Source organism: Bombus flavifrons, chromosome 8 (genome assembly GCF_040668555.2).
Source record: "Bombus flavifrons isolate JBK064 chromosome 8, iyBomFlav1_principal, whole genome shotgun sequence".
Classification (NCBI taxonomy): domain Eukaryota; kingdom Metazoa; phylum Arthropoda; class Insecta; order Hymenoptera; family Apidae; genus Bombus; species Bombus flavifrons.
Genome location: NC_138449.1, coordinates 11,108,255 through 11,136,125, shown reverse-complemented (window position 1 = coordinate 11,136,125; position 27,871 = coordinate 11,108,255). Strand labels below are relative to the sequence as shown.

The window sequence follows — 27,871 nt, the reverse complement described above, 5'->3', positions numbered from 1 at the left end:
CGAATCAGGGGCGAGCGAACCGTGTATGCTGCCAGTTGACTTTTAACGTGATATGATTTTTTCCGTTTCTGTTTAGTACGACAGTTTGTGACCGGCGGCGGAGACTATTTGCCCGGTACGTAACTCATACAACTCTTTTTTCTTTTCCCTCATTACGTCGAAGCTCAAACAAAAGCAGCCGTTTTTCAGTCAATTTTTTTTTCTATTTTTTTAAATTGTTCTATTGTTTTCCTTCGTATGCTTCGGTTTTCGTTCGTCTCGCGAAACAATTACTTAGACTGTCACCGATATAAAAGATTAAGTTAAATTTATATTATTAGCAACGGAGAGAACAGGAAGTAAGAGAATCAATTTCTCGCGAGGATCGAACGATCAACCATGCGAAACAAAAGAAAAAGGGAAACCAATAGAAGATAAGTAACTTCTTGTTCTCTCCTATTTAATTTTATAATTTTATATTACTTTCTCTTGATTTTCTCATTGGCTGCTTTTTTTCACGTGACCGCGACAACAGCTACAAGACCAAAATTTTTAATCCCGAGCGCCATTTTTGTTTCTTTACGCTTTTTGTCGTTTGTTATGATTATGATTTTGCGACCGTGCCCTCGATCCATGGCACACACGAACACAGACACACACAAACTCACGCGCGCACACACACGCACACGCACACGCACACCTTCTCGCCTCCTTTTTGCCGCGTTACCAAACTCATTCAGCTTCGCGAGTATCGCTTCAAAGAGAAAACATGATCGACTCACTCGAGAACACACGACATCGGTGTAAAGAAACGAATCTGTGCGCACCGAGCCACTCGCTCGAATGCACTTGGTTGCATTCTACACAGAATTCGTCGTTGATCACGGGGTGGAAAGTACAAGAAGAAGGTTCGCTGGCATTCACGATCGATTTATTAGAAATCGCCGAGTATCGTTAATGCAAAGGCAACTTTCTTCGACGAATTGGATTGCTATTGAAATGTTTCTATTAAACAATTACGATTTGTAGCTGATGGATTTCATAGAAGGTTGTTTGTTACTGCGTTTCTTGAGGATTCCAAGATTTTCCAAGTAAACTGCGTTCCAATGTTTTACGTATTTCTATAGATAGAATACTTTCTTAATAATAATAGTTTCCATTTTCCTTCGCTTAATCCCTCAAAATTATCCGCGATCATCGTTCGAACAGATTCATAGCAATGCGAATACCCTGCTTTTGCGACACCTACGAAACTCGTAGCGACAGTTTGATTGGAAGATCTTGAATCATCGAGAGATTTCTCATAACGTCAAGAATCGCATGTACGCATAGTCACTCAACAGTCAACGAGGAATCTGCCAAAGTTCTCATATCTTCGGTATCCGTTATTCGTTCGATAAAAACGTGAAAGAATGATAGTCTAATGAATAACTTGAACCGATTGACTGACAGGATTGTCGAAAGGGGTCGGTTTCATAAGGTTCGACCAGCGGGTCGAGGCCGAGAGGGCGATTCAAGAGTTAAACGGTACCGTTCCGAAGGGCTCATCCGAGCCGATCACCGTCAAGTTCGCCAACAATCCGAGTAACAACAACAAGGCGATACCGCCGTTGGCCTATCTGGCACCGCAGGCGACCCGACGATATGGCGGCCCGATCCACCATCCAACCGGCCGCTTCAGGTACATTCCACTGTCGCCACTATCCAGGTACCTACTCGCCTCTACTCGCTCTACCCAAAGATCTCTCTCTTACTCTTTTTCTCTTCTTCTTTTCTACCTTGTTTTCTTCTTCACCTTCTTCGCCTTCTTCTTCTTCTTCTATTTCCATTTAGTTCGATTCAGTTTCATTTCCTTTCTCCGATTCAGTTCCTTTTTTCCGTTCCATTCTTTAGGTTTGTTTAGCGTCTCGTTCGATAGAGCGCATACTCGGCGTGATCCATCGATCGATTGATAATGAATGAAGAAAGTTGAACGTTTAAATTTGATAGTTGCTCGCAACGATGCGACCCGTAGAGTCTAAAACGATCGGTCGATCGATTCGCTGTTTATCTTTTTCTCTTTGTTTACGCACTCACCGTTTAAGTACCTGAGTACACTGCAGGCTCCTCCTTACGCACCTCATCTACCATACGATATATTACCTCGTCTTCATATTTTCTTTTCATTTCTTTTCTTTCCTTTTCTTTTTCTCTCTTTCATCTTAGATTCGTCTATTCGATGTTCGACTACGTGTGAGCATGTCTCAACGCGATCAAAGATTCATCTTGCCCGTCTCTTAAGTGCACATTTCTCATCGAGATTTTAGTTTGTGTCACGTGTTCTCTTTCACGAAGAATGGTCGTCGCGGTTATCAAAAGTCAAATTTTCAATACGAACGACTTTGCACTTTCGTTGTCAGTGATACTTACGAAAACTAATAAACGCGATAGAGAATTCATGCACGCGAAAGAAAATCAGAGCAAATATGCATCAGAAAAATGTGTAGACCAGACAGGTGCTACCAGTCGGGCAATCGTTGGAAACCTTTCAATCGACCGTAGAATCGATGTTGCGATATCAATATTTCACGATCAGTTGTGACACACGGTGAAACGCGGGAATGAAACAACGTGTATCGAGGTTTAATCTAATCGAGACCCGTGTTAATTGAAATCACTGGTAGTTACACGTAGAACGTCGTCCGGCCTTTCTTCATCGTATCATTAGCACCAGCGATTATTCCCTTGATTTCTTCTATTACTTGGATCGTTTTCTTATTCCATTCCTCCGAACATCACCTATCCAATCGCCCTTTCCCAACGAACGAGTGGTACAAGGTGGTCTCCAAAGTTAATTACCAATTACCTAGATGTAAGTCTATTGATCCAGAAAAAAATCGCATTTGATCGAGCATGAAAGACAGAAGACTGATCCTTGACCACTCTGGAAACATGGAGGAGCAAGGCACATACAAACGTTCTGTTATTTCTGTAAGTTTTCTTGGTTTTGGTCTTCGCGATCCACGGTAAGCTGGCTCGTCCAAACGATTTTATTCTTTTCTAGCACGATGGTATGATCGAAACGACGATGTGTGACAGAAAATTTGTTGAATAATTTCTCATTCGTAGAAACGCGAGGAAGGTTTCGTGGTCCTTGGAAATGCGTTACCGTGGATGCGAGGCTGACGACGAATTCGATTAAAATGGAGTTGAGAAACGTCGATATCAAAACAGACTAGAAAAAGCAATTCTCGTCTCTCCTTCGTTCCGCGTTTCTGTGCCTCTGCAAAACACGACGCGTGCCATCACAAAAAAAAAAAATTATCATTCAGAGACATGATATAACGAACGAAGATGACGATAAAGACTTTCCCTCATCATGTCATCGTGTCATTTAACTTGTTTAAAAACCGGATATCGAGCGTACTTCAGGTCCGTCTGTCTGTCCATGTCAGTCAAACGCGAGTAAACTTGATGACGGAAGACTCGTGTAACGTTGAATCGATCGAATCGAACACGTACGAAGATTCGACGATTCGAAGTGTGTCAGTAAAAAAAAAAAAGAAAAGAAGAAAAAAAGAAGCAAATAGGAAAGAAATATGAAAAAGTAGATTAATGCGCTTCGCTTTTTTCGCTTGCCTCTATTCCGTACTTTTTTCGTTTCCTTTTCGATCGATGCCGCGTCGCCGCAATTTCTTTCTTTTTTTTTTTTTTACGCTTCCTTGTCTCTCCTCTCCTCTCAAGAAAAGGGAGACAGCTACCCTGAGAAATTCCATTTTCTATCTATTTTATTTTCTTTCTTTTTTTTTGACAATCTTTTTTCTTTTTTCTCTTTTTTCTCTTTGTTTCCTCTAGTTCTTTCTTAATCTATCTTTATCTCCCTGCCTGTTGCGTTATCCACGATGAGAAAAGAAAACGGAGAGGCACCATAGATGGTAGTTCCGTGCGAGGAAAAAGAAAGAAAAATGCCAGAAAAAAAGATAAAACGGAAGCACAAGGAAGCGACTGACTCTTATCCCGATTTTATTGGCTCATTCCCGGAGTATCTCTCTTCTTACGTTGTTCTTTTTGTGTTTTGTTTTAGCACTGGCAAGGCCATGCTTGCCATTAACAAAGGCTTACAGAGGTCAGTATTTTTTTCGTTACTACCACTACGTTCCCTCCCGGTTTTTCATTTTTCGATGATTGATTTCTGTTCTTGCGTGGCTTCGTTCTCTTACCTTCCACACACGCTCCGCGTTAAAAATTTCATATGGTCACACCATTTTTCATTCGACTTTCATTTCATTTTTACGAATTGTTATCAATACTGTTCAATTATATTTAATCACGATACTAATAATATATCAAATTTATTCGGAATAAGTCAAATATCGAATCGAAACGAAAATCTTCATCGTTATCGTTAGAGATTTCCGTTCAATCTTATGATTCGTTCTTTTAAACGGCCACGTTTTATATTTTATATGAAATTTTTAAAGCCTTTTTCTCTTTCCCCCTCGCCTCACACTATTCTATTTTCTCTTCTCTTCTTTCTCGTTGCCTTTCGTTCCGTTTAATTGTTGTCCTTCAAACGCTTCTCTATCCACCAAACGTCACAGAGCATATCTTAGCGCTTTCTCGAGAATGCGAATCGATTCGGGTGTACAATCTCAATTCATAACGTTTCTCATTTCCTTCGATACTCGAACGACAAAAAAGAAAAAAAAAAAGAAAAGAAAAAGAAGAACAAGCAAAACTTGCCTTTACTCTCTTTTTTCAATTACCTCGTTTGTTTTTTCTAAATCATCTCTACGTTCTGTCGGAGGTTCTTCAAATTTATTCAAATTTAGTTTCGCGAGTCAGATCTAAGTTTCACTCTGATTTAACCGATATTAGAAATAACCGTAGAATTTTCATTTTTCCTCTTTACCCGCTAGCTTTCAAGCTTTTGTATAGTATCCTGACAAAAGTAATATAGTCTAGGACTGTACAGACGGATTTCGACCGATTTTTCAATCGTCGTCGAAAGAAGAATAAAACGGATTAAACAGATTCTCGCGAAACTACGGGTTGCCATGCCTGGCAAGAAAATAAAAAGAATATAACAAAGAACAGAGAAAAATATTGCAAATAGAGACTCGAATCAACGTTCCTCGACAAGCTCGCATTTTCTTCTCCTACTTCACTGTTTCTTTTCTTTGGTTCTTTGCCTTCATCGATCGTGTTCGACTCGAGATCGTGCACCTACGATTTCTCGGCCTCTCTGCCGACGATCAGAGTCGACTCCTCTATTTGAAAGCAAGAATAAACGGAAGAATGTTCGATTAGATTAGCGCACGATGAGTTGTCTATAATTAAAAGAAAAAAAAAATGATAATAAAAATTCCAATGAACGCACAACGTAACAATACACGGAAGACATGATTCAGTTTGCATCCGCCGATAGTACAATTAATTCGATAGTAGAACAACGACAATATAAAGCAGCGATATTTTTTGAAAGACCACCGTGTCACTGAATCGTTGGTGGAGAGCTGGGAGCGAGGCTAGGCGCACGATCTTTGAAAGAGCAATTACGTGAACTCACGTGAACCGTATATATATACGTATATGTATAAATATATAGGTATATGTATTTTTGTTGGCACACACCAATGCAAGAGAATCGCACTTGATTATGGTTAGAAAACAACGCACCGATGTGTCGACTTTCGTAGCCTTAGAAACGATCGATCGTCGACCAAATAAATTGCGATATTACTTTTGATATTTGCATAGGCGATATGAGAATCCATGCCTCCGTGGTTCGAGAGAGATTTGCTTCGATCGAACGTTTCTGACAATCCTCGGAATATTAAACGATAGTCGAACGAGTGTGTACGTATCGGCTAGTTAAAAGAAAACGTGGATTCTTCTTTCACGAAGGAACGTCTCTGTTCTGCAACCTGATCCAATCGAACCTCTAACTTGATCAATGGTTTTAGATTCGATTATAGATATCGAGCAACTGATTTATCTAGCAAACAATTAAGAAACAGATAAAAAAGAAGATATCCTCTGGATAAAATGTAGATGAACGAATTTAAAAAAAAAAGAGGGTGGGGGGCAAAAAAGGAAGGGAGATACCGATGAATCGAGTTTGGGGTTCATTCGAGGTGTCGTTAAAGAAAAAGCCACCCCAACCAACGAAATCGCGTTGTACATACGCGTGCGTATAAAAGACGCGGTTCCTAACGAGCGTTCGTAACGAATGCCTGCTTAATTACTGTCATCTCGACCCTATAATGAATACTCACTGAGATGTGCCCTGTTTTAACGCGGCTTGTGACGTCAAGTAGGTACGTAGATTACATTTTTACATCTCTGTAAATATGTCCTGCCTCGATGTTTTTTCACCTTCACATCCGCCGTTTCGTAACTTTCAGCATGCCGATTAACGAACGTTTGCATGCGAATTTTCCCTATTTTATTTCGCGATTTTTCCCGCTTTTTCGCTCCTTTCGTTCCACCATCACTCTCGTTCCCTGTCTCTTGTCTTTTTTTTTTTGTTTTTTTATCTAATTAAAAGTTCCGTCCGGTAGCCAGCGTCGAGACGCAACTTGTTCATTTGGAACGCTTTTACCGGTACAATTGCATGCAGCCTTGCGCAACGATTAATTTTCCCGTCAAGGGTTTCGTTTCGAAATTAATTACCAAGAAAGTGACGGTTTCTCGCGCCGGGATTATTGGTCGGATAACCGACGTCGTTTATCTTTCCGTTCAGGTTCGTTTGTACGTAGAATATTTTTGTTGAATAAAAAGACGCGAGTGATTTTATACGGCACTACTTGCACGACCTTGATTTATTCATACGATTCTTTGGCGACAGTAACATCGAAGGAAAAATTAGTGTTTTGTGAAAGAAAGTCTTTTAGTCGAGTCGCATTTGTTCGAGGCACTTTAATCGTGTACATGATCAAATTTGTTTGCAATAAAAGAATCTTGTCCGAGATTCTTCCATACGAATAGTCAAAGAAGAAGGTAGCAGCGTTGAGTAGCGCCGTCGACGAACAGAATTTCTTTCGTAAATAACTATGTACCGTGTAACAGAAACGAAAGCAATCCTGATCAGTTGGATTGCGTAGATTAACGGTGTTGCTCCGCCAGAGCGCAGAACGTTTTTCTTGCCTTGTAACGCGAGCGCGAGGTAAAAAGGGAAACCCATGGACCAAAGCACGAGCACAATACCGGTCGTCGATGTGCATACGTTTTCACACGATCAACTAAACTGTTTCAGGTACAGCCCGCTGGCAGGCGATCTCTTGGCGAACTCAATGCTACCCGGGAACGCGATGAACGGTTCCGGCTGGTGTATCTTCGTGTACAACCTCGCTCCAGAGACCGAGGAGAACGTGCTGTGGCAGTTATTCGGTCCGTTCGGCGCCGTCCAATCGGTCAAAGTGATCCGCGACCTGCAGACGAACAAGTGCAAAGGCTTCGGTTTCGTGACGATGACCAACTATGACGAGGCGGTGGTCGCCATCCAGAGCTTGAACGGTTACACGCTCGGTAACCGGGTTCTTCAAGTGAGCTTCAAGACGAACAAGAGCAAGGCGACGTAGAACGACAAGCAACAGCACCAGCAACACCACGATCACCATCATCAGGCAGCAGCAGCGGCAGCAGCAGCAGCAGCAGCAGGGACAGCAGTGGCAGCAACGCCAGCTGTGGCGGCAGCCGCGGCCGTGATCGGTCAAGCGACCGCAACCAAAACCGTGCTCGGTTCAACGACCGCAGCAGCCGCGGTGGTCGCCGCGACAGCGACCGCTGCTGCTGCGGCCGCGGCTGCGGCTGCGGCTGTGGTCACGCCCGCGACCGTCCAAGCGCTCGCGACTGCCTGTGCTTCCACTAAGAAGATCGACCACCACCATCTCCCTGTCGATTCCGTGATCAACACCGTGAACAGTCGTGATCGCGGAGCAAACCATCATAACAATCAGAACTACCATAACCAGCATCAACAGCAGCAGAATCACCCGTTCAAAGATTACCTGGCCGATGTGTCCAAATACGAAAAGATGGCTAGGGCCTCCTCGAAAAAATATCGGTGGGGCAGATACGACTACGAGAACCACGACGACGAGTACAATTCCGACTAATATTCGGAGGATGCTGAGTTCCCTGGAGAATATTCGACCGAGGGATGATGGAAGGAAAAAAGACAGGAGCAGAGTGAGAGAACAGGAAGAAAGGGGAGAATGCTAAGAGATACTCGTGCGTGTGTGTGCGTGTATACGTGTGTCTGTACGAGCAAGGGTGCGATGCATATGCAGTAGGTGCGCGTGGCTGAGAGGGAGAGGGACGTAGAGAGACGAGGATGAACAGACAGCGAAGACGAAGAGAGGTAGGTCGTGGTACGCGATCGCTCGCCCGATATACCTAATTATACATCGTGTGCAGGAACGAAAAGGAGGGTAAAGAGGAAGCTTCGCTTTTTTTTTTATTTCCTTCGCCTTAGCTTCACCCTCTCCCTCTCTGGTTACTCGTTTCTTTTCTCCCGCTGTTCGTCCACGACGGAACGAGGTTAACGCGAGGTCCTGTCGGCTTCCGTAGCTCGCGGGATTCGCGACTGTGTCGCTTCATTCCCGCGGCTTGGACGGAATAAACGATAAGATGAAATCGGACGAAAAGAAAAGAACGTCCGTAGCGACCAAACGTGGCTCGTGCGACTGCTTGCGACTATTGTAGATACATATTGCCGATTTATGTATATGTACGCGGATACACGGGCCACGTAATACTAAATATAATAATAATAACGTTACCGTATCGATCGACAAACATAAAGGAGAAAACTTGTCATGAAAATCGAGTTGGCGAGAGAAATAAAGGGAGGACGAGAGTCCCCTCTACTAGACCAAAGAGTCACGACGACGTCAGGCTGTGAGACTCGAGCAAAATTTATAAAAGGCAGGGCCTGATTGATTTTTTTTCCTTTTTTTTCTAAAATCATTGACAACTCACGACGTAAGAAAAACGGACAAGAAAACGCGACAGTGCCTCGTGTTTTTCCGATTAGATCGACTACGTGTGAACTTGATGGAAAGGATCGGTGGACATACATATGGAGGATGGAAAAGAGTGCGTAGTAGTAGGTGACTGTAGGGGAATGGTGTAGAAAGGAGAGGCGAGTGAGTAGAGAGAGAATAGAAGGACGTGGCGAGACAATACAGACGGATCGCGATCGAGGACGGGACGGGGACGATCGATAGATCGATCGAAGTACGAAAGGAGGCAAATCGCTCTCTGGTAGAGGATATAAGAGAAACGGGAATACCAATAGTGAAAACCATGACACTGATGCATGTGAGAAGTCTCGCGTTCGATTTTTAGGATGCGAGGAGGCGCAGAAAAGAGCGGGAGAACTAGTTGTTAAATGCAGACGATCGATTTCCCCTTTTTCTTTTTCCTGTTTAGCCAGTGAGACTAAACGTACTTAAAGAATCTAAACTTTCTTAATCCGTAGTTAAATTAAGGACGAGTCATCATTCGACGAGTACCGAAAGACGAAGTATAATAATTATTACCTATTTAAGAAAATATTTTAGGGCTTATGTGCTATACATCACAATGCGATGTCGCGAGAATTCGAGAGATCGAAACGTCATAAAAGTGACCCGAGGGATTACGTCACGTTTCCTGATAACGTAGCAACGTGTTGTATCTTTTCTTTTTGCTAGTCACGAGCTCTTGTACTTCTCTGCCGGTTGTCCAAAGAATATTCAATTTTTCATTTTCTTTTCGTTTTTTCTTTTTCATTTTTTTTTTCTTTTATTTTTCTTATGTATAGATAATATGTATGTATAAGAGAGATCTTAGTTAGTACAAAGTGCTTTCTTGAGTGCAGAGTCTGATTTTATCGAGCATCGCGTATTAGTGTCCTTCGAATGTGCACCGTCCACAAACTTGGACGTTTTAGAAGAACTTTGTCAGCCAACTTTTTAACAAAAAACACACACTCACTTTACACACACGTACACATATACATACAAAGACATTGCTTGCAGCGGGGAGAAAACGAACAAAGAAAAGATTCTTCCTCCCCGTCGCAACGAAGATGTTCCGATTTTTATAAACACGAACGTTCGATTTCCCTTTTTTAACGAAAATATTGAAAGAAAAAAAAAGTCCAACGTACAAAATAATATTTCATAGAGACGGTTTACTTATACATACGGTACGCAGATTGGACGCGTCGTGTCTTTTCTTGCAACGAAGAAAGAACGAAAGATTTAACGAAAGAAACACTTCGCGACGGTGCACGGATATGTGATACAGACATGATGTTGAAGTACGATCGACGAATGATTTTCGGATCATCGGGAAACACGTGTCTAGTCTACGTGCAAAGAGGCGTCAGTGAATAGAAAACGGCGCCGCGTGTTAAGAACCTCTCTCCACACAGAGAACGAGAAAACTCTTTTCTTTAGACTAGTAAGCAAATCAGACAGGCGATTTCAAAGAAGGCGCGTTTTAGGTGGTACGGTGTATAAGGTAAGCGAACCGTTTCGCCCGCGCTAGCCCGTAGGAGTAATTCCCTTGAATGGGATTAGACGTACTATCGAAAGCCGAAAACCAAATCTTTTCCTTAGATAGCTAAGGAAGATTAATTGTATAGAAGAATATCGAATTACGTTTTCTTAAATACATATTACCTTGTAATGATAATCGGGACTAGCGCGAACGAACATGGATCGTAAGTACTTAATCGTGAGTAAATTTCGAAAATTTCTTAAGCTCCTAGGTTTAGTATAACGCGACAGAGAAAAGCGTAGCATATATATATATATATACACACACACACATATATATACACATATATATATGTTGTCCTATTTATGTGTACCTTCTTGTGTCTAGTCCGGGAGCGAGGAACGGGTCGTTCGTTTGAAAGAGAATACGCTCTCTAGGAGCACGACGATATACACCTGTCCTCCCTCCCAAAAAAAAAAAAAAAAAAAAAAACGTAATTTGAACCTCAAGCAACAGATGCTTTCTGCTAAGATTTTATTTTATTTATTTGGAGAACTCGTGAATATCGATCGGTCGCGTGCGACGCGTACACCCTTCGGTTCTTTCGATCGGGTGTTGTTGGACGACGCGATCGACGCATCCACGGGGCAAACAAGATCTCGATATTAGTGCAAATTATACACTGGTCGGCTGACAAAAAGCAAACTGGCGTCATCGCGTGCAGTGGCGTGTGTTACAGACGTCAGAGATAAAGGAGAAACGATTCGCCCCTCGTTGCTTCGATGCTTCTTGCGCCGATCATGATCCTTGGTTGATTTGCTGCGAACGTACGACAAAATGATAGTAACACGACTTTAATCGAAGCAGGATAATTGCGTAACTGGATACAATGGTGCGTATAGGAGATACCACATATATAATTGTAGCTCGAATGACTTTTGGCGAAGCGTGAGGATTTCGAAGGGGGAACGTCCGATAACCCTCTAAACGGGGGACGAATCGCATGTAAGAAATCAGTTTCAATGTTTTCTAATATTAAAACTATACATTTTCTCCTTTTCATAATTATTATTATTACGTATATTAATTATACTTATTATTCTGGTTATTATTATTATTATTATTATTATTATTGCCATTGTCATTGCCATTATTATTATTATTCATTATTATCATCATCTTCGTCATCGTCGTCATCATCATCATCTTCATTATCACGATCATCGTCACGATCATCATCGCTATTATTATTATTATTATTACTATTATTATTATTATTATTATTATTATTATTATTGCTATTATTATTATTACTATTATTAATTACGATCGTATATAATTTTTGTGTCTCTCGTCTAGTAGCTACGTGTAAAACCTTAATGCCTTTATTATCTATCTAATTTTTCGTACCACTACAGAGGAAAAATACGTCTTACTCACTTTACTTAACATCATACTACTACCGTTACTTTCTCTCAACTGCTATAACTACTTGCTACTACTGCTATAACTATTACTATTATTACCACTACCACCACCATCTGCTACTATTACTTACTATTATTACTACTACTACACTACTACTACTCCTATTACTTCTCCTACTACCATTACCACCACTACTACCACCACCACTACCACTACTACTACAACTACTACTACTACTACTACCACTACCATTACCACTACCACTACTACTATTACTACTACTACTACTACTACTACTGCTTACTACTACCGATTATTTATTTATTTATTTAATTATTATATAACATAACAGAAATTATGTTTTATTTAAGGATTAAACTGATTTGTGTTTGGTTCAAATACGTCGTTTGTTTTATTTCGATTACTTGTTTCAGTTGCCACCAGCCTCCCAAACAACCATGGTTTACATCTACATTTTCTATCCATCCTGATAAAAAAATATAATATATATCTTCTTCTGCTTCCTGACATTCCTCGTTGCTCACAGAGACTGATGTAATCGATGCGTAGCACGCGCGAGCGCAGCGTACACAGACGTTTCGCTGGATATTTACCGCACGCTCGTCGATCGTGGTTCGTAACATTTCTATAATTATCTTTGTTCCATCGTGGGCGACCCCGTGGAACCGACAAGAAATTCGTGTCCATCGAGAAGTTTAACCGTCTGCGCACGTAAGGAGAGGAGAGTCGTTCGGGCGCGTGAACCGACACACGAATCTCTGCTTCTTTCCCACTGATAGTCTGTGATCTCAAAGGCAATGTTCGCGTGTCGATCGACGCGTTGAAAAGATTGATCTCAAACCTATCGATAGTCGCTGTACAATTACAACACACGAACATTGGACGTTTAGTCAACGATATTGGATCGTATAACAATGTTGCGTTAAGTATCGAAAGGTGAAGGTCGATCGGAAGGTTCCAACGGCGCCCACGATCATAGAAAATTAATGGAAACGGTTCGTGATACTTCAGAAAACGATAGAACTCATTGTTAAAAGTACAAATGCCACGAGGCGGTCGCGCAAGTAGCTTTAATACTCTCGTGCGCATTTCGGTTATATATACTGCCCAATGTTGCGCCAATAAAACAGTAAAACTATACGATAGAGACTTGTTGGAGTGTGAAAACCAATCATTGATTACGATAGGCGAGGACGTAGTCCCTCGGTGAACTTGAGACCGTGTCGAAGGGCGGAAACTGGTGCCAAGGGGAAAGGGAATGAAGCGCGTCCACGTCATCGGTTGCCTACGTAAATAAGGATATTATCGAGAGAAAATGATATTATCACGGTGATGATGGAACGATGACCTGGTGAAGACAAGATTAAAAAACAAGGGTGTTTCGCTCTCTTTCCTCTTTAACGAGTGCAATAACGGTCGGAGCTGCTCAATTTAGCGCACAGTATATTAGAAGAGGTTGTCGATGCTACACAGACTCGAAAGGGTCGAAGAGACGCACAACGCGACGAGGATACTCGTCGGGACGACGGATGATAGCGCAGGCCCTGTCCCGTTCTTTCCAATGTAGAGAAAGCCATGGAAAAGGCGAGGGGAAAACGTGAAAAGATCGATCGAGGCAAGAACGCGAAGACAAAGAGGGAACTACGGAGTAAGAAGAAAAGAAAGGGAATGATGAGAGAGAGGGAGAGAGAGAGAGAGAGAGAGAAAGAGTGAGAGAGACGTGAAAGACAGCGAGAGTGGGGGGGGGGGACACGCTAATCTACTTAACTATAAAATTATATTACCATACGATTATTACGTTAGATATACATTATATATATTGTATTTATGTCTCAATAATCGTTGTTAGTTATATCGCTATCGATGATGACGATGATAATGAGTGTTTTGTTATCGGTGATTAATAGAAAAGAGAGGGAATACGAAGTCAGCAGACATATACACATACATACACGTACACAGGGAACACAATAGGGCACACATTTACGCGATAATGGCACCATGTGTCTATTCTCGATGATAAGATGGATATTTGAGACGGGAGGATGATCGAATCGCTTTCGAACTGATTCCGAACGCTTTGAGGATCTCTCGCGAAGAACGCGAATCCTCCACAAGAGGATGCTGCATAGCAGTTGGAAATTTAATTTTTATTCGACGCACGACAATTGGAATATCGACAAATTTGCGATCACGTTGTAAACAAAAATTTATATCGCCTGTAACTCTCCTATGACCTGTATAAATTTTTAATAAACTCATTTAATACAAAGCGTTTTGAAATCGGTCCGAACGTGACGTAAAAGTTTCGTCACATTCCGCGGCTTTTAGATAATTTCACCGACGGACGAACGACATTACCTTTATTAGGACATTTGCATTTAATCGTTAGCCGCATTAGCCATATTATTACCCGTAAAAGTCAACCATTTATACTTCTCTTGTACCTTTTAACCAATGAAAAAGTAAAAAAAGTAAAAAAGGTGTTTCTACGAAGGTGTTGAAGGAGTGGTTTATCGATTCGTTCTCCGAATCTTTACGAATTGACAAATTCAGCCAACTTCTTCTATCCGAACAGCTTACGTTCCTTATTAGTTAGTAATTTTCTTAGTTAGTGAATTCTCTACAGCTTTCTTGGCGTAATTTGTCATCTTCGAGAACAGGTCTCCTGCCTCGTACAGCATTACGTGTATATCGCAAACAAACATCCCTTAGTGGCGCAAAGAATGTGCAAATAGGCAACATTTCCTATCGCCAATATGTATAAACCGATCGGATTACCAAAGAATCCATCGACTATATCGATTATCCATTGACGTTAATTAAATGATTAGAACTAAACAGCTACGGTTCTGGGAGAATGTGAATGACGATCGATCAACGAAGTCTCCGGTCAACGGACTGTTCCATCTTCGTAATAGTGAATACGCATTTCTTCGAGAGATCCAACCGGTGAATAATTTAGAAAACACCATGATCGATTCGAATCGAAAAAGGTTTACCTATTCTTCATCGGAAACGGTCTCGCGAAATGAAATACGTCGCTGTCAGTTTGAACAACGCACAATGCTGTCTCTATTCGACAGCTTGTCGATCGTTTTATAAAGGCGAGTCGATCGTCGATTCACTGTCGGCTGAGTGTCGATCCAGGGGATCGTTGTCCCTCGTTATCGTCGTCCTGTTCTCTCGTCGTCGATGCTCATCGTGATTCGCATTCATTGTCGCCGGAAAGGCGCTTCATCGTCACGTTAGACGCATTCGAGATGCTCGATAGTGGTTGTCGCGCTCGACGATCCTCGTGATCGTTCGTTCAATATTCGATTGAGTCTATTCAATGTCGATCCGTGTTTATCGCGCGGCAACATCGAGTCGACGATTCGCTGTTTCGTTCTTCGCGTCTCGCTGTCGTGTACAGCTCGCGCACAGGTCTAGAGTGGAACGACAACGGGCAGTTTTAACCGAATGAGAACGAAAGATCTCGAGTTGTTTAAAAGCAAAGAAAAGAAGTATATGTAAAAAACACAAGAAATACTTACCGAATCGAAAGTGAAATTTTGCTCCTCGAATAGACAAATTTTTTGAGAGAAAGGGCCAATATCGACGGTAGGGAATTTACATTTCGATCGGTAGAGTGAAACGTGATTCCTAATCGATCGCGAGTGGATCGAGGTGGATTTATCTATCGTTTAGACATACACGTGGTTTTAGCCAGACGTCGATCGATGATATTTAAAACGACATACCGTGACTGCGTTGCTCCTCTTCGAACGAAACAAACTAGAGGGATCGTCGGTGTACGGGGCGCGCGATCAAGCAGCAAAAGCAACCTGAGAGCAAAGTAAGAAACTACGAAACAAAAAGAAAAAAAGGGTAAACAATCCTCTTCCAATTTGTACCGAAGCGACTAAATACCGCAGAGACTGAGATTTTAGGCGAAGTTAATTAGCTCCGAATGATCGTGGCTGCGATCGATGATACTCTCCTGAAACTTCCAGGGAAACTAGAGACTCCCGACAACACAGCAAAAAATAAAGAGAGGATAACGCATAAGCAAAAAAGTGGTTTTTCTCGTGGACTTAGGAGAAGAACAAGAGCGTTAGAACTAGCTGTTTAGAGATTACGTATATCGTGAACCCCCAGCGATTAGGATAATCGATCGAGCCTCCGCGATCACCGAGCTCTCGTTCGTTGTCTATTTGCGGCTGAAGTTTCAACAACTCGAAACGGCAACGAACGTTTTCGGATCCACTGATATAAATCTTCGTAGAGTCGTTCGAGACCGACGAACGACGCGAATATAAGCGGAACATGGAGCTCGATGGCGCGAGGCTCGATGAGACCGGAACGAGAATAGGCTCCCGACTTTTTGAATCGTTTTTTCTTTTCTAGGAAAAGCAACAAATGACAATTCGCGAATTTTCGAACGAACTTTTTTCCAGCGGACTGACGTGACGTTGGGGTGGCGGAAGGGGTGAACGAAATCGAGGAAAATCCAGAGACAAAAGGTTGATAAACACCGCGCGTTTTACTTGCACAGCAGCAATTGGAAAATAGACGACGGATTCATTTTTCGTCTCGGTCCCCCTCCCGTCGCTCGACGAAGCAACTTTTTTCTCGTTTAAAAACCACCGTGCCGGGCCTTCGAGCTTCGATCGTCTTGTCAGTTTCGCAGCTTACTCGCTCAGCGTCTAGTACACCTGCCTTGGAGTCGTAAAACCATTACCCTTTGCCCACCTCAATTTCCTTTGTGTTCCTCTTGTCCTCGTTATCGAGTCGACTGGAGCGACGTTCGTCTCGTCAAGCTACTACCCCTTTCTTTTTTTCGTCCCTTTGTCGACGATTTCGACCTCTCGGTTGTCCTTGTTTCTTTCATCCCTGTTCATTCCGCTTCGATCGTTGCCGCGAGTTCGCAGACCGAAGCGTTTCTTTGATCACGAAAGACGGTGTACTCGACCCTGGAGCGAGCACAAAACCAAAGAAAAAAATGATATATATATGTGTGTGAGAGTGAGAGAGAAAGGGAATGTAAGAATGAGCGAGCGTGCGCGTGAGAGAAGGAAAAAAGGGAATGAAAGGGTGAAAGAGCGTGGAGAGGCGTCGTATATCGGTGGAGGATGAAATTATTTTTACGCGTTCTCAAGCACGTCGTCCGACCGGATGCGTTGCCGGAACGTCGAAAGTCGGCGCGGTTACAGGGGGGAGGGGGGCAGATTGAAAAGGAAGGGAGAAAAATTGTCGCGACAAGAAAAAAGCAGCTCTAGCTCACAGTAGGCCTAACTAACAAACAAAGCGAACAAAGAAACAAAGAAAATGAAGATGAAAAGTATTTATATACTTAAGCTAACTAATTAAAAAAAAAAATATAAAAAAAGCGGTCGAGAAAGGGAGAGGGTGAGGTCGGCGAGAGAAAGAGAATCAGCGAATTAGAAGGGGAACGAAAGAGACTGATGATTGCGTGCGAGAGAATTAGAGAGAGAGAGAGAGAGAGTGTGTGTGTGTAAGAATAATAGAGAGGAAGATTAAGAAGAAACAGGTAGAAAATAGGAAAAAAGTAAAGAAATAAAAGTCCTCGAGATTTACTCCGAGGCGAGTCACTCGCGGATCAAGAGAAAAGTCGATAACTACTCTTTAACAAAAGAAGAAAAATGTTACAAAAGAAAAAAAGATAAGAAGAGAGAAGTAGGAGGAAAAAAGTTGGGGGGGAGGGGTAGATACAAAGGTGGCTAGAAAAAAATGACGATAAAGAGAAAACGGCTAACGGAAGAGGAGGAGCGAGATGGATCAGTGGGGGAAGAAAGAGATAATCTATAATCTTCTGTACATGTTTTGATTATTCTAATTATTAATTATCGTAACTTATAATAACTATTAATTAATTAAATTAATTGATATCTATGGAACTGTATTTAAACGACAAAAAAACGTGGTAGCTAGTTTGTCAATGGGTGTATAAATATTTAATTACGATAACTCTATAGTGATACTAAAAATGAAACAACAACAAAACAGAAACCACAAAACAGCAGACAAACAGAATACAAAGATAATGTGCGCGTGCAAGGAACAAGAGATCGTGCCAGATTGAATGGGATGTACGAATGGCGATGAGAAAATGAGATAGAATGAACGCGACGAAAGAATCTGTGACTAAATACGCGATTTAAGAGAACACACACGTACATACACAAACACGTAAGCATCCAGATGATATACAGTATATGTAATTAATTCCACTTTAAACGAGGAAGGGAAAAGCGAAGCGAGATGAAAAAGCAAAATAGATTTAAAAAAGAAAAAAAAGGAAAAAAATAAGAGAAGAGGAGAAGAAACAAAGAAAGGGTTAAAAACCGAGCGCGGATATTATTGATTAAGGGCGATCGGATCATTTTTGGCCAGACTGATCTCGAGCGGATCAGCGACAAATGTGTTAAAAAAGAAATAATAAGAATGAAAAAAGAAACGAACTGTTGCAACGGGTGCCCCGGAAACTTTGGTTCTGCACATTTTCCGGACACGCAAAGAGCAAAGTGAGTTTCACGGTGCTTCGTGGGGGTTTCTTCCGTTTCATTTCCGTTTTATCTCCTTGCACACTTTCTTCTTCTTCTAGTGGTCGACGCGTAAACGAAATGCTCTCCGAAAAGCAACCGCCGCTTTTCGCATTTCTGTTAACAAAATAGGAAAGATTCGCACGATATATATGATACATACGTATAGATACAAGATGGATCATACGATGGTGTTTTCTAGGTACATTCAATCGTTTGTATTCCGTGAACGGATTCGAACCGTTTTTTCAGAAGGTTCACCGTGACGCAGCAAATGAGTTTGCTCGTGTTCTTCCGTTTCTTTTTCTTCGTATTCGAGCTTGTTCTCTCGAAGACGACTTCTCAAAAAAAAAAAAAAAAAGAAAAAAAAGAGAAAGAAAAGAGGGGAAGAAAGAAGAAGAAGGACAAAAGAAAGGAAAGAAACCAAATACACGCGGTTCGAGGAGCGAATCGAGTCCTTCTCATCGTTCATGGATTTTCTTGAAAGGATAGCGACATTTTTTTTAAACAATCCTTCGATGAGTTGTTTCTGTCACGTTATCACTATTTGTCGTTTCATTTTCCTTTTCAAACATTTGTCACGGTACTGGTGGAAAACGACTTTGGTCGATCGTAGGAGGAAACTGGTCGAGTCTCGTAATCCATGCGCTATTTAAATAATTTATATTTTGCCGAAGATATAACGCTTGGTTGAACAGGGATGGGAGGGGGGAAAGATAGATTAATTCCTTTTCATGTATATCAAACGTGTTTAAGTGTAATCGAGAGACGGAAAGACTGTCGGTAAATCAATTGCTCATACCGGAACGCGATATATAAATTATTTAAAGGGATAGTGGCAACGAAAGGATAATCGTCGTGGTACGATCTGTAGAGAATCAAAGATCTCAATTCACTGTGTCCGAATCAATGGAACGGATCAAACCTCTTGATCGCGCCTTGGATCCCGTCATTTTACGCTTCTCAACATCCTCCGTCGCGAGATAAGGAATCAACGTTAAGATATCGTACAAAATATAAGTATAAATACGCAGATGGTACTTCGTCGAGGAAATTTATATTTAAATATAAATTCAGCGTTCGTGTTCGCCTGCTGAATTTATTTCTAAAGCGATGAAACTCGTCTATCGAAGTACGCTGTTTACGTACGTAGGATTTTAAAAAGGAACCAGACGTCGATCAAAAGGTTGATAGATCGTGAAACAGAATCGATCGCGCGTTTTCGCGAGGGCGTCGATCATCGCACAAGAGCGCACAGTAAAACTAGCGAACGAAAGCGTATTGTAGGATGGTTTCACGCGAACAGAGAATGCGAAATTAGTGGTACAGTTAAGGCAGCTTTCAGTTGTTTCGAAAGAGGAAGGATGAGGGCAAGTGGAAGAACAGAAGTTTTAAACAGTGAAGTGCTTGTTAGATCTCGACGATCTCGTAATATCGAAGATACATTCCATCCGAGTACGAGGGCTCTGGCGCGGAATAAAAGACTTCCTTTTCTCGTCTACGACTACTTCGTTCCATGCTTACTTTCTCGTTCAATGTTTCAACGTTCGTTGACTACTTTTCGCTCTTTTAGCTTTAGTCTCTTTCGATCCTGTTGCTAAACCTAGACCGAGTGTTTGATTTAACCGATGAACGTGTTTAGAGAAGATACGGTTGCATTTAAAAGGTGATTTATGGATCACGTAGACGAGGATCGTCGAAATTTTGCACATTCCAAGACGGCAAGACCCTCGAGGTACAAAATTCGCGATTAATAATCGTACGTAATTATATTTAGACGCGTTTCTAACGATCGATCTCGAACGGACGCGTTCTCGTGAGCGAAACCGCCAAAAAGACATTTATCCTTTTTCTATTGAAAGGACGAGGGATTTCTATAGGGAATCGAATGAAAGTTTATTCATCGACAGTATTAAGATAAGAGGAGCTTTTTCGCGGAGAGATGTTATCCAAGTGAGCAGCACACTTGTAGAATCATTTCTGGAAACTTGACGCTGATTTTATCGATAATTCAATTTAGATTGAACTTGGCTTTTCCATCAATTTCAAAAGCAGCATATTTTCGATCAGAGATTCGCGAGTTACTTTTCAATCGATCTAGTTTCATCTTAAATATATAATTGAAATGTAGTATACCCTTTAGCTTTTCCATCTTCTTTCGTGCATTTTTTTAAATCTTACCGAAAAGTTTTTCGAATGGCGTTTAGTTTCGAAAAATAATTCCACGTGTGACCGATAATTACCAGTGTAGAAGATCCTCGACGCGATCGAGGGAATCGAGTTTCTACACTCGCAGTTGTCGCAGTGATTCCGTATTAACTATTATAATACCAGATTTTACCATTACGATATTATAACGTTGTATGTATAAGTGTTCATAAAAAAAAAATTTATTATCACCCAGGATAAACGCAGTGCAATACATTTACCGTTCTCAGTGATTTTCTCCAGGGCGTGTGCGAAACACATCGATCGAGTGGAAACAATGCAAAAAAGAAACAAAATCGAAGGAACAAGAAATTTAGAAAAACAGAGAAAAAGAAGGCGGGAAACCGTGCGTCTCGTTTTTGTCCAGTTTACGCGAAATTCGACGCCAATCGGATCGATAAGAGATCGAAGAGAACTTGATCGAGATGAAAAAATATTTCGCGACGCGAGACGACAACAAATAGATTAAAGCAATTAAACAAATAAAAAAAGAAGTACACATATGTTGACCATTTTAAGAGACAAATTTTGACGGTCCGTTCGTAAGGACAAAAATAATTAAAAAAAAAAAAAAATGGAAAAATGCAAAAACATCGTTGATTTTCAAAGGGATCACGACCGAACGTGAAATCTGTCCGACTGTTACGAATTGTCTTTATAATAAACATTTACAGCTTTAATGGGAAACAACCGTAGACGTAAGTGAACGGAGGGCACTAATCTAACGAGAAACAAAAACAGAATCGAAAAGAAAAAAAAACACAATTAAAAATAACGCAAAAAAAAACATAAAAGTAACATAGAAAAAAAAACGATATAAAAAGAGAGAGAGAGAGAGAGAGAGAGAGAGATACGTAACGAGAGTGCGAGAAAGTGCGAGTGAGTGAACGAACGAAAAACGCAAGGGAAGCTATTCGTCACCCCCGAAATTTTCTGTCTCGAATAAATACCGTTGTCTTTTGATTGTCGTTTTAATGGACAAAACCATAAACTATGAATGATTTTGTAACTTAAGGAAATATAAGTTGCTCTTAAATCTGACACGGACATGACTTTTTTCACCTGTAATTTTCTCGATAACACGCTTCTGTTTTGAGCCTTCTCGTTTCATCTACGTCTCTGTGCAAGTCCGCCACTTTTTTTAATCACGCGATCCAACCGAAAGACCTTTACTTTGTTGGCGATCGAGAAAGGAGATTTGGTTCGCTCGATTTCTCTTCTGTTTGATTCGACTCGTGTTTAATACGGTGCGATCTGATATCGTCGTGTAAATTAACAAAGTGATACGCAATATATATAATGTTGATCGATTGACAAGCGAGTCGGGTATCATTGCAACTATTTTGACAGAGATTGTCGGCGATCTGTCAGCGAAAGGAACATTGATCAAATTTCTAAACATGTTTCTTTTTATGAAAAATTACGTTCAAATACTTAATATCGTTAACGTCTTTTTTCGTTGGAAATTAAAAGCTGCTATACAATCGTATTAACATGGTCCATCTTAAACTCTATTAAAACTATACTTTCTCAATTACATTAGTTTCGACTTAACGGGCACATGTTGCTCTCATATAATTACACTTAATCTGAGAACGAATTAAAGCATTTGGCGCGTTCTAGCGCCAGCGAAACCAAAGAAATGGCAAAAGTATTGAGAGATGTACGGGAGACGATTTCAAAGCGACGTTCCTTTCAGAGCGTAGCTTTCGTCAATGTGTTCTGGTATTCTGGTGTTCTTCTCGATCATTCGGGTCAAACCGAATCTCTTCGTGACTTTCCAATAGAAATCGGCGAGTTAGGGCTAACGACTATACAGTCACGTGTGTTTCCAAGTGGAGAGACAACCGAAGAGTTTCGTTGAAAACGCCTAGCTACGTCGTCAAAGTTGATAATTGTTGAACGAACCGAGAGAAAAGTCTGATAGAAGCGTGTTTAACCGGAATGAGATGGAAATAGAAACTAACGATGCAAAAGAGTGAAAGAGAGAGCGAGAGAGAGAGAGAGAGAGAGAAAGAGAGAGAGAGAGAGAGACCGTAAAGGAGGAGGAAAAAGGCAAGGAGGAAAAGAGTAAAAAAACGCGAATTATAATAGAATAATGTATTTTATGACGGGTTTTAATACGGTATTAATAGCGATATTTAACTGTAACTGATAGTAAAAGACGCTATTTAAATGTGAGAAATTATCGGTCGACACGTGACACACGGTGGTATAAACTGTACGGTAAACTACTATAAGATTATAACGATTAGGCGTTAGATCGTCGAAACGGGAAAGAAAATGGACGAGAACAAGTAAGATATTAAAATAGTGGAGAGAAAGAAGAAAGTATATCGAATTGAAATGAAATAGAAAGGGTCTTTTTTACCAAAGGATTTTTGCACAAAGAGATTCCGATGGACACGCGTTTCTCTTTACTTCTTTCCGTTTGATTACGCGTTCATCGGACTGAATTACTTGAGCGAGAATTTCGACTGATATAAGATGAAATTTAATCCTTGCGCGTATAATAAAATAGACTAAAGAACGCGTGTTTTTAATAAGAAAAGAGGGAATGAGCATTTAAGTAAACCCCGTGTTTCGATACAATGGTACTATCTTAATATAATATTTTTCTTTTGATAAAGTAAAATCATCGATGAAGTTCATTGGCTAAGGATTAAATTTCAATGGTTCTCGCCAAAGTTTCTGATGCTTCCAGTAATTACGGAACGATTCCACAGAAAATGCTGTCAAATCTACAAGAACCTTCTCTGCTAAAGGACAAACTCTACGTGTAAAAGCTAAATGTAATATCATCGGACGTTCCGCAAAAAGGACTGCACAAAATCATACGTGATAATGATTTACGAACGTATATAGGATATATGTATAGCGAGTAATATCACCAGAGAGGAGCTATTAAAAAAAAAGAAAGAAAGAAAGGGACGAGAAGGAATTCCAAAAATTAACACGTTTCACACCCAACGGTGAACGCGAGAATCGTGATAGGTCGATTATTGATGGGACGATTTACGATAAAAAAAAAGTATAGCGATTATTTATTATTAAAAAAATGTTTAGGGTGGGATGGAGGGGTTGAGGGAGATCAGTGAGTATAGATAAAGTAAGACTGATTTGTGGAAGGATTGCTTGGCTCGAATATCGTTTTTCGATCGATTGGTAGCTTATGAACATTGACGTGGCGATGTTTAAACTAATAATACTTAGTTTAAACTAGATATAAATTATATAATTAAAAATAGAAAAGATCTTCTGTCATCGTTTCATTTCCGAATACAGTATTTTAGAAAATTCAAATCGCGTCTGATCAGACACGATACGCACTACTATCGATCGAATTAAATGTCAAATAAAATATACCTATACTTGGAAATCGAAACTCGATACTGTTTATACTAGCGTTGATCGAACGACCTTCGAGGCAAGTCGACGAATAGAAAAACTTCTAAGAAGTGAAAACATTTTTGCTAAAAACTTCGCTCCATGTCTGATCTTGCACGGACTTACACTACTTTTTGATCGGGTGGTCCTCGATCGAATTACCGAGCGAATAGGAAACAGAAAATTTTCTAGGGAAAGATGAAAAGAAATAATAAGAAAGAGAAGTCTCTTTTTTCGCGGAGATGCTACTTTCTCTGCTAGGAAGTTTGGCCTGCGTCTGATCACGCATGGACTAGAACTACTGTCGGTCGTGCACAGGCCTAACGTTCACGCATCGACCAAGCATCGGAACACCGAGCTTCTTCCTCTTTCTAATTACCTCGTTAATTGCTAGACACTCGATTATCCACTTCGGTGATTCTACGTTGGCGAGCGAGTTACTTTCGTTTCACGTCAGAAAATCGAATTAACATTTATATATATCGTTGATCATTTCGATCGCGAATGACACGAACATTGTTCATTGTTAAATCACGATTGGTGCTTTGATCGCAGCATATCGAGACTAGAATCAAGAAGACAATTGGGGAAAATATAGAGATCAGAAGGTTTCTTTTCGAGCTTTTACGTGGGTGACAGTCGTGGAGGATATTTTCTTTCTATCTTTGTAACAAAGAGCATCTTTGATCATCATCGGGATCCTGACGAAATTATTTCTCGAAGAATTAATTTCACAGGGTGCCGTCACCGCGAAGGATACCGTGTAATCACTGTTAACCGTCGATCCATCGTACGTCGATACATCGATATGTTTCCAAATTCAATCGATCTATCGATCCAACGATCGATCGATCCTGTTAGAAACGTTGCGCCAGCAGATCACTTAACCTCTTAAAGAGTAGAATCTTCAATCGACTAGCGCTCTCGAATCAAATTAAATCGTTAATTTGTTTGTCGAGCATTTCGCGAAATATACTTTCTTCGTATAACTTTCTGATGGGGCCGAGCATGGTTTTATTTACAATTTGTCTAGGTACGAAACGCGGAGGAATCTAAACCTATATACGTATAATCTGTATTTAATTATCGTCATTTATCATATTACTGTGTACTTATCGCATGATTATTACTTACACGTATTATTTATACAACTACAGGTAGGAATTCCCATTGAAGTATTATGTGGAGGTTAGATATATCTATATATACATTACATTACATTATATTATATTATATTATATTATATTATATTACATTATATTATATTGTATTTACATTATATTATATTATACACGTATATTTCTCACATGGAAATTTTTCAAGCATCTCAATAACACCGCAACGGCTATTGTTGTGCAATAAGTATATATGGGCGTGCTTTTTAAGAGGTTAATCGGGATACCGATTTAATACGTAGTACAGAGCAAAAAGCTTCCTCTCTACACAACACATATACGCATACACAAACACATAATACACGTTCATATGCGTACGCAAGTCCGTCTTAATAGGTTCAAGTAAAACCTCGAATTACAGTTAAAATTAGCATAATATTATAATAATTTTCGTGACATTGTACTGTTATAATTATGTACATTTATTTAAATATTCATACATGTTTAAAAGTCGATGTTACGTAAGTAGTTTGATCTATGTACTTTTTCTATTTACTAATGTGTTGTAACTATGTATCATATTGATAGTTTCATTGCGTACGTGTAATCATAATTTATCAAATAGCAAATTCGAGGTTTATTCGATCTAAAATGTAACCGGCCAAGCGGAGCAAATTAGAACACACTTTCTTCATCGCAGAACACACGTATACGCATTTTGCATGCAGGTTATACTCATAACGGAACAGAATTCATTTCTCGAGGAAACAACGACGGGATGTTCGTTCCTGATGGGTTCCGTCGAGCATTCTTCGTCGTCGCCTCAACGTCACTTTAGGGCAACGAACTAGAAATGTGTTGAATATTTACACGAATTTACAAGATTCTTGCTAATGTACTTTTTCTATATCATACACGAGACAAATTACAGTGCACACATAGGTGCATACCATATACACATAAACAACACGAGGCATACACATCTCAACGTACTCTTGTATCTTTAACACCTAACAAAATAGAGGAACGGAAAGATTATACATTGGACGTACTACAACTCCGCGTACAATCATAGCACACAAATACATGATTACATGCACCCACACGTACAAGAAAAAGAGACCATTCACGCACACTGTGGCACAGAACAAAGACACAAAGATGACTTAAAAAATAAAACAGACAAAAACATTTTCGAGAACACGTGCGCGCCATCACAATTGTTGATATAAATTGCGATCCATGATTATTACTATTTACGATATAATTATTATCTTGCATTGTCTAGTCATACGTTATTATTGTATAACTAACGATATTAATTATTAATTAACCTGTACTACCTAGTCGCATTATGTGTTGCATAAAAAAAAAACTATGAAAATTCCGAAGGCGAAATAAGAAAGAGCGAGAGTGAGAGAGACCGAGAGAATGCGAGTATGAAAGTAAGAAATGTACCTAAACGAGAGCACGAGGAAAGAAAAAGAGAGAGTGAGGGTGAATGATATAGACACACGAGATGGTAATGATAATAACGAAATTTCAGTGAGAAAGAGACGGAGAGAATGAGACGAAGGTACTTCGTTGCAGCCGTGATAACGCTCGTTGATCGAGATTAAGATCAAGATTTGGCTAATTGTGATGATAATCTCGGACGAAGTTATTTATTTTGAGATTAAAGAGGAAGTTAGTAAAATAAAAACCAAGGGTGCTGTGAAATATTTCATGTTGAATGCGAATGTTCTTAACCATAATTCGTCGATGGCGGTTAAGAAACGATCAGTTGTTTCCCAGAAAGTAAATTTTGAGAGCTACATATAGTTAAACACTTCGCGGACGAGCGACCCCTAAATATTGAATGTATGACTGTAAAAATACAAGATTCGCGTTATCTTGAGAAATCTAGAAAACAGTCACCGAAGTGTTACGTCATATCCGCCCAAAAAACCCGTCAATCCAATCAGAAAGTAATATCGTCTTACAAGTTGGAAAATTTGAGAAATAAGTACTTTAAGATACTTTCTGAACTCGTCGTTTCTTCGATGGACGAATTAGATGGAAAATCGATCAAATTGGGTGATCATGGCTGCCGAATGTCGCCTGCTTAGTTAAGGAATAGAAAGTGAAGATGATAGCGATGATGATAATGATGATGGTAATGATGATGATAAAAAAAAAAGAGTAATAACTGTCACGACACGCACGTGCGCGTCGCGCGTCACAATCGTAACGCGCTCGTGCGTACTGGTAGCAGAAAGAAAAAGAACAAAACGAGTATTAAATATATGCGGGGGCCGTGGAGAGGAGGGAACCTTCCTTTACTCAAAAGAAATATCGGTGGATTGCTCGTCAACCCATTGACTTTTCCCTATCGCCAGGTAAGCGAAAAGAAAAAATACAGCGGAAACACATAAGATCTGCATATGTATACCTCATATCCCCGGTTTTAGTGCATAGCAAGCACATTTTCGTCTGAACAAATGAAGAAAAAATTCTCGAGATATCTTAAACGTGCGTTGTCTCTCCTTCCTGTGAATCGTACCCTCCTCCCTCCCTCCCTCCCTCCCACCCGAGGAGAGCTCGCGGGCCCTATATTGCAATATTTGTACTTTTCCATGTTGAAACCTCGATATACAATAAATTATATTAACAAACTTCGATTCCCGATTCTTTTTTCATCCAGTCATCAGTTTTCTTTCATTTTGTTTTTGTTCT

General features: G+C 40.4%; 1 protein-coding gene across 12 annotated transcripts in view; it reads left to right on the top strand.

Moving 5' to 3' along the window:
* The window catches only part of LOC138182768 (ELAV-like protein 2), a 57,735-nt gene extending 29,919 nt beyond the window's left edge, over positions 1-27,816 (top strand). For 4 of the 12 annotated variants that reach the window (XM_069118954.1, XM_069118951.1, XM_069118952.1 and 1 more), the window contains exons 5-8: positions 77-115; positions 1,432-1,687; positions 4,043-4,084; positions 7,217-27,816. In XM_069118954.1, the coding sequence (XP_068975055.1) occupies positions 77-115; positions 1,432-1,687; positions 4,043-4,084; positions 7,217-7,541 (662 nt within the window). In that variant the 3' untranslated portion in view covers positions 7,542-27,816. Of the gene's footprint in view, positions 1-76; positions 116-1,431; positions 1,692-4,042; positions 4,085-7,216 lie in introns of all 12 variants that reach the window. The other 8 variants (XM_069118950.1, XM_069118949.1, XM_069118955.1 and 5 more) reach the window with 7 other exon arrangements.
* Positions 27,817-27,871: the final 55 nt, after the last annotated feature.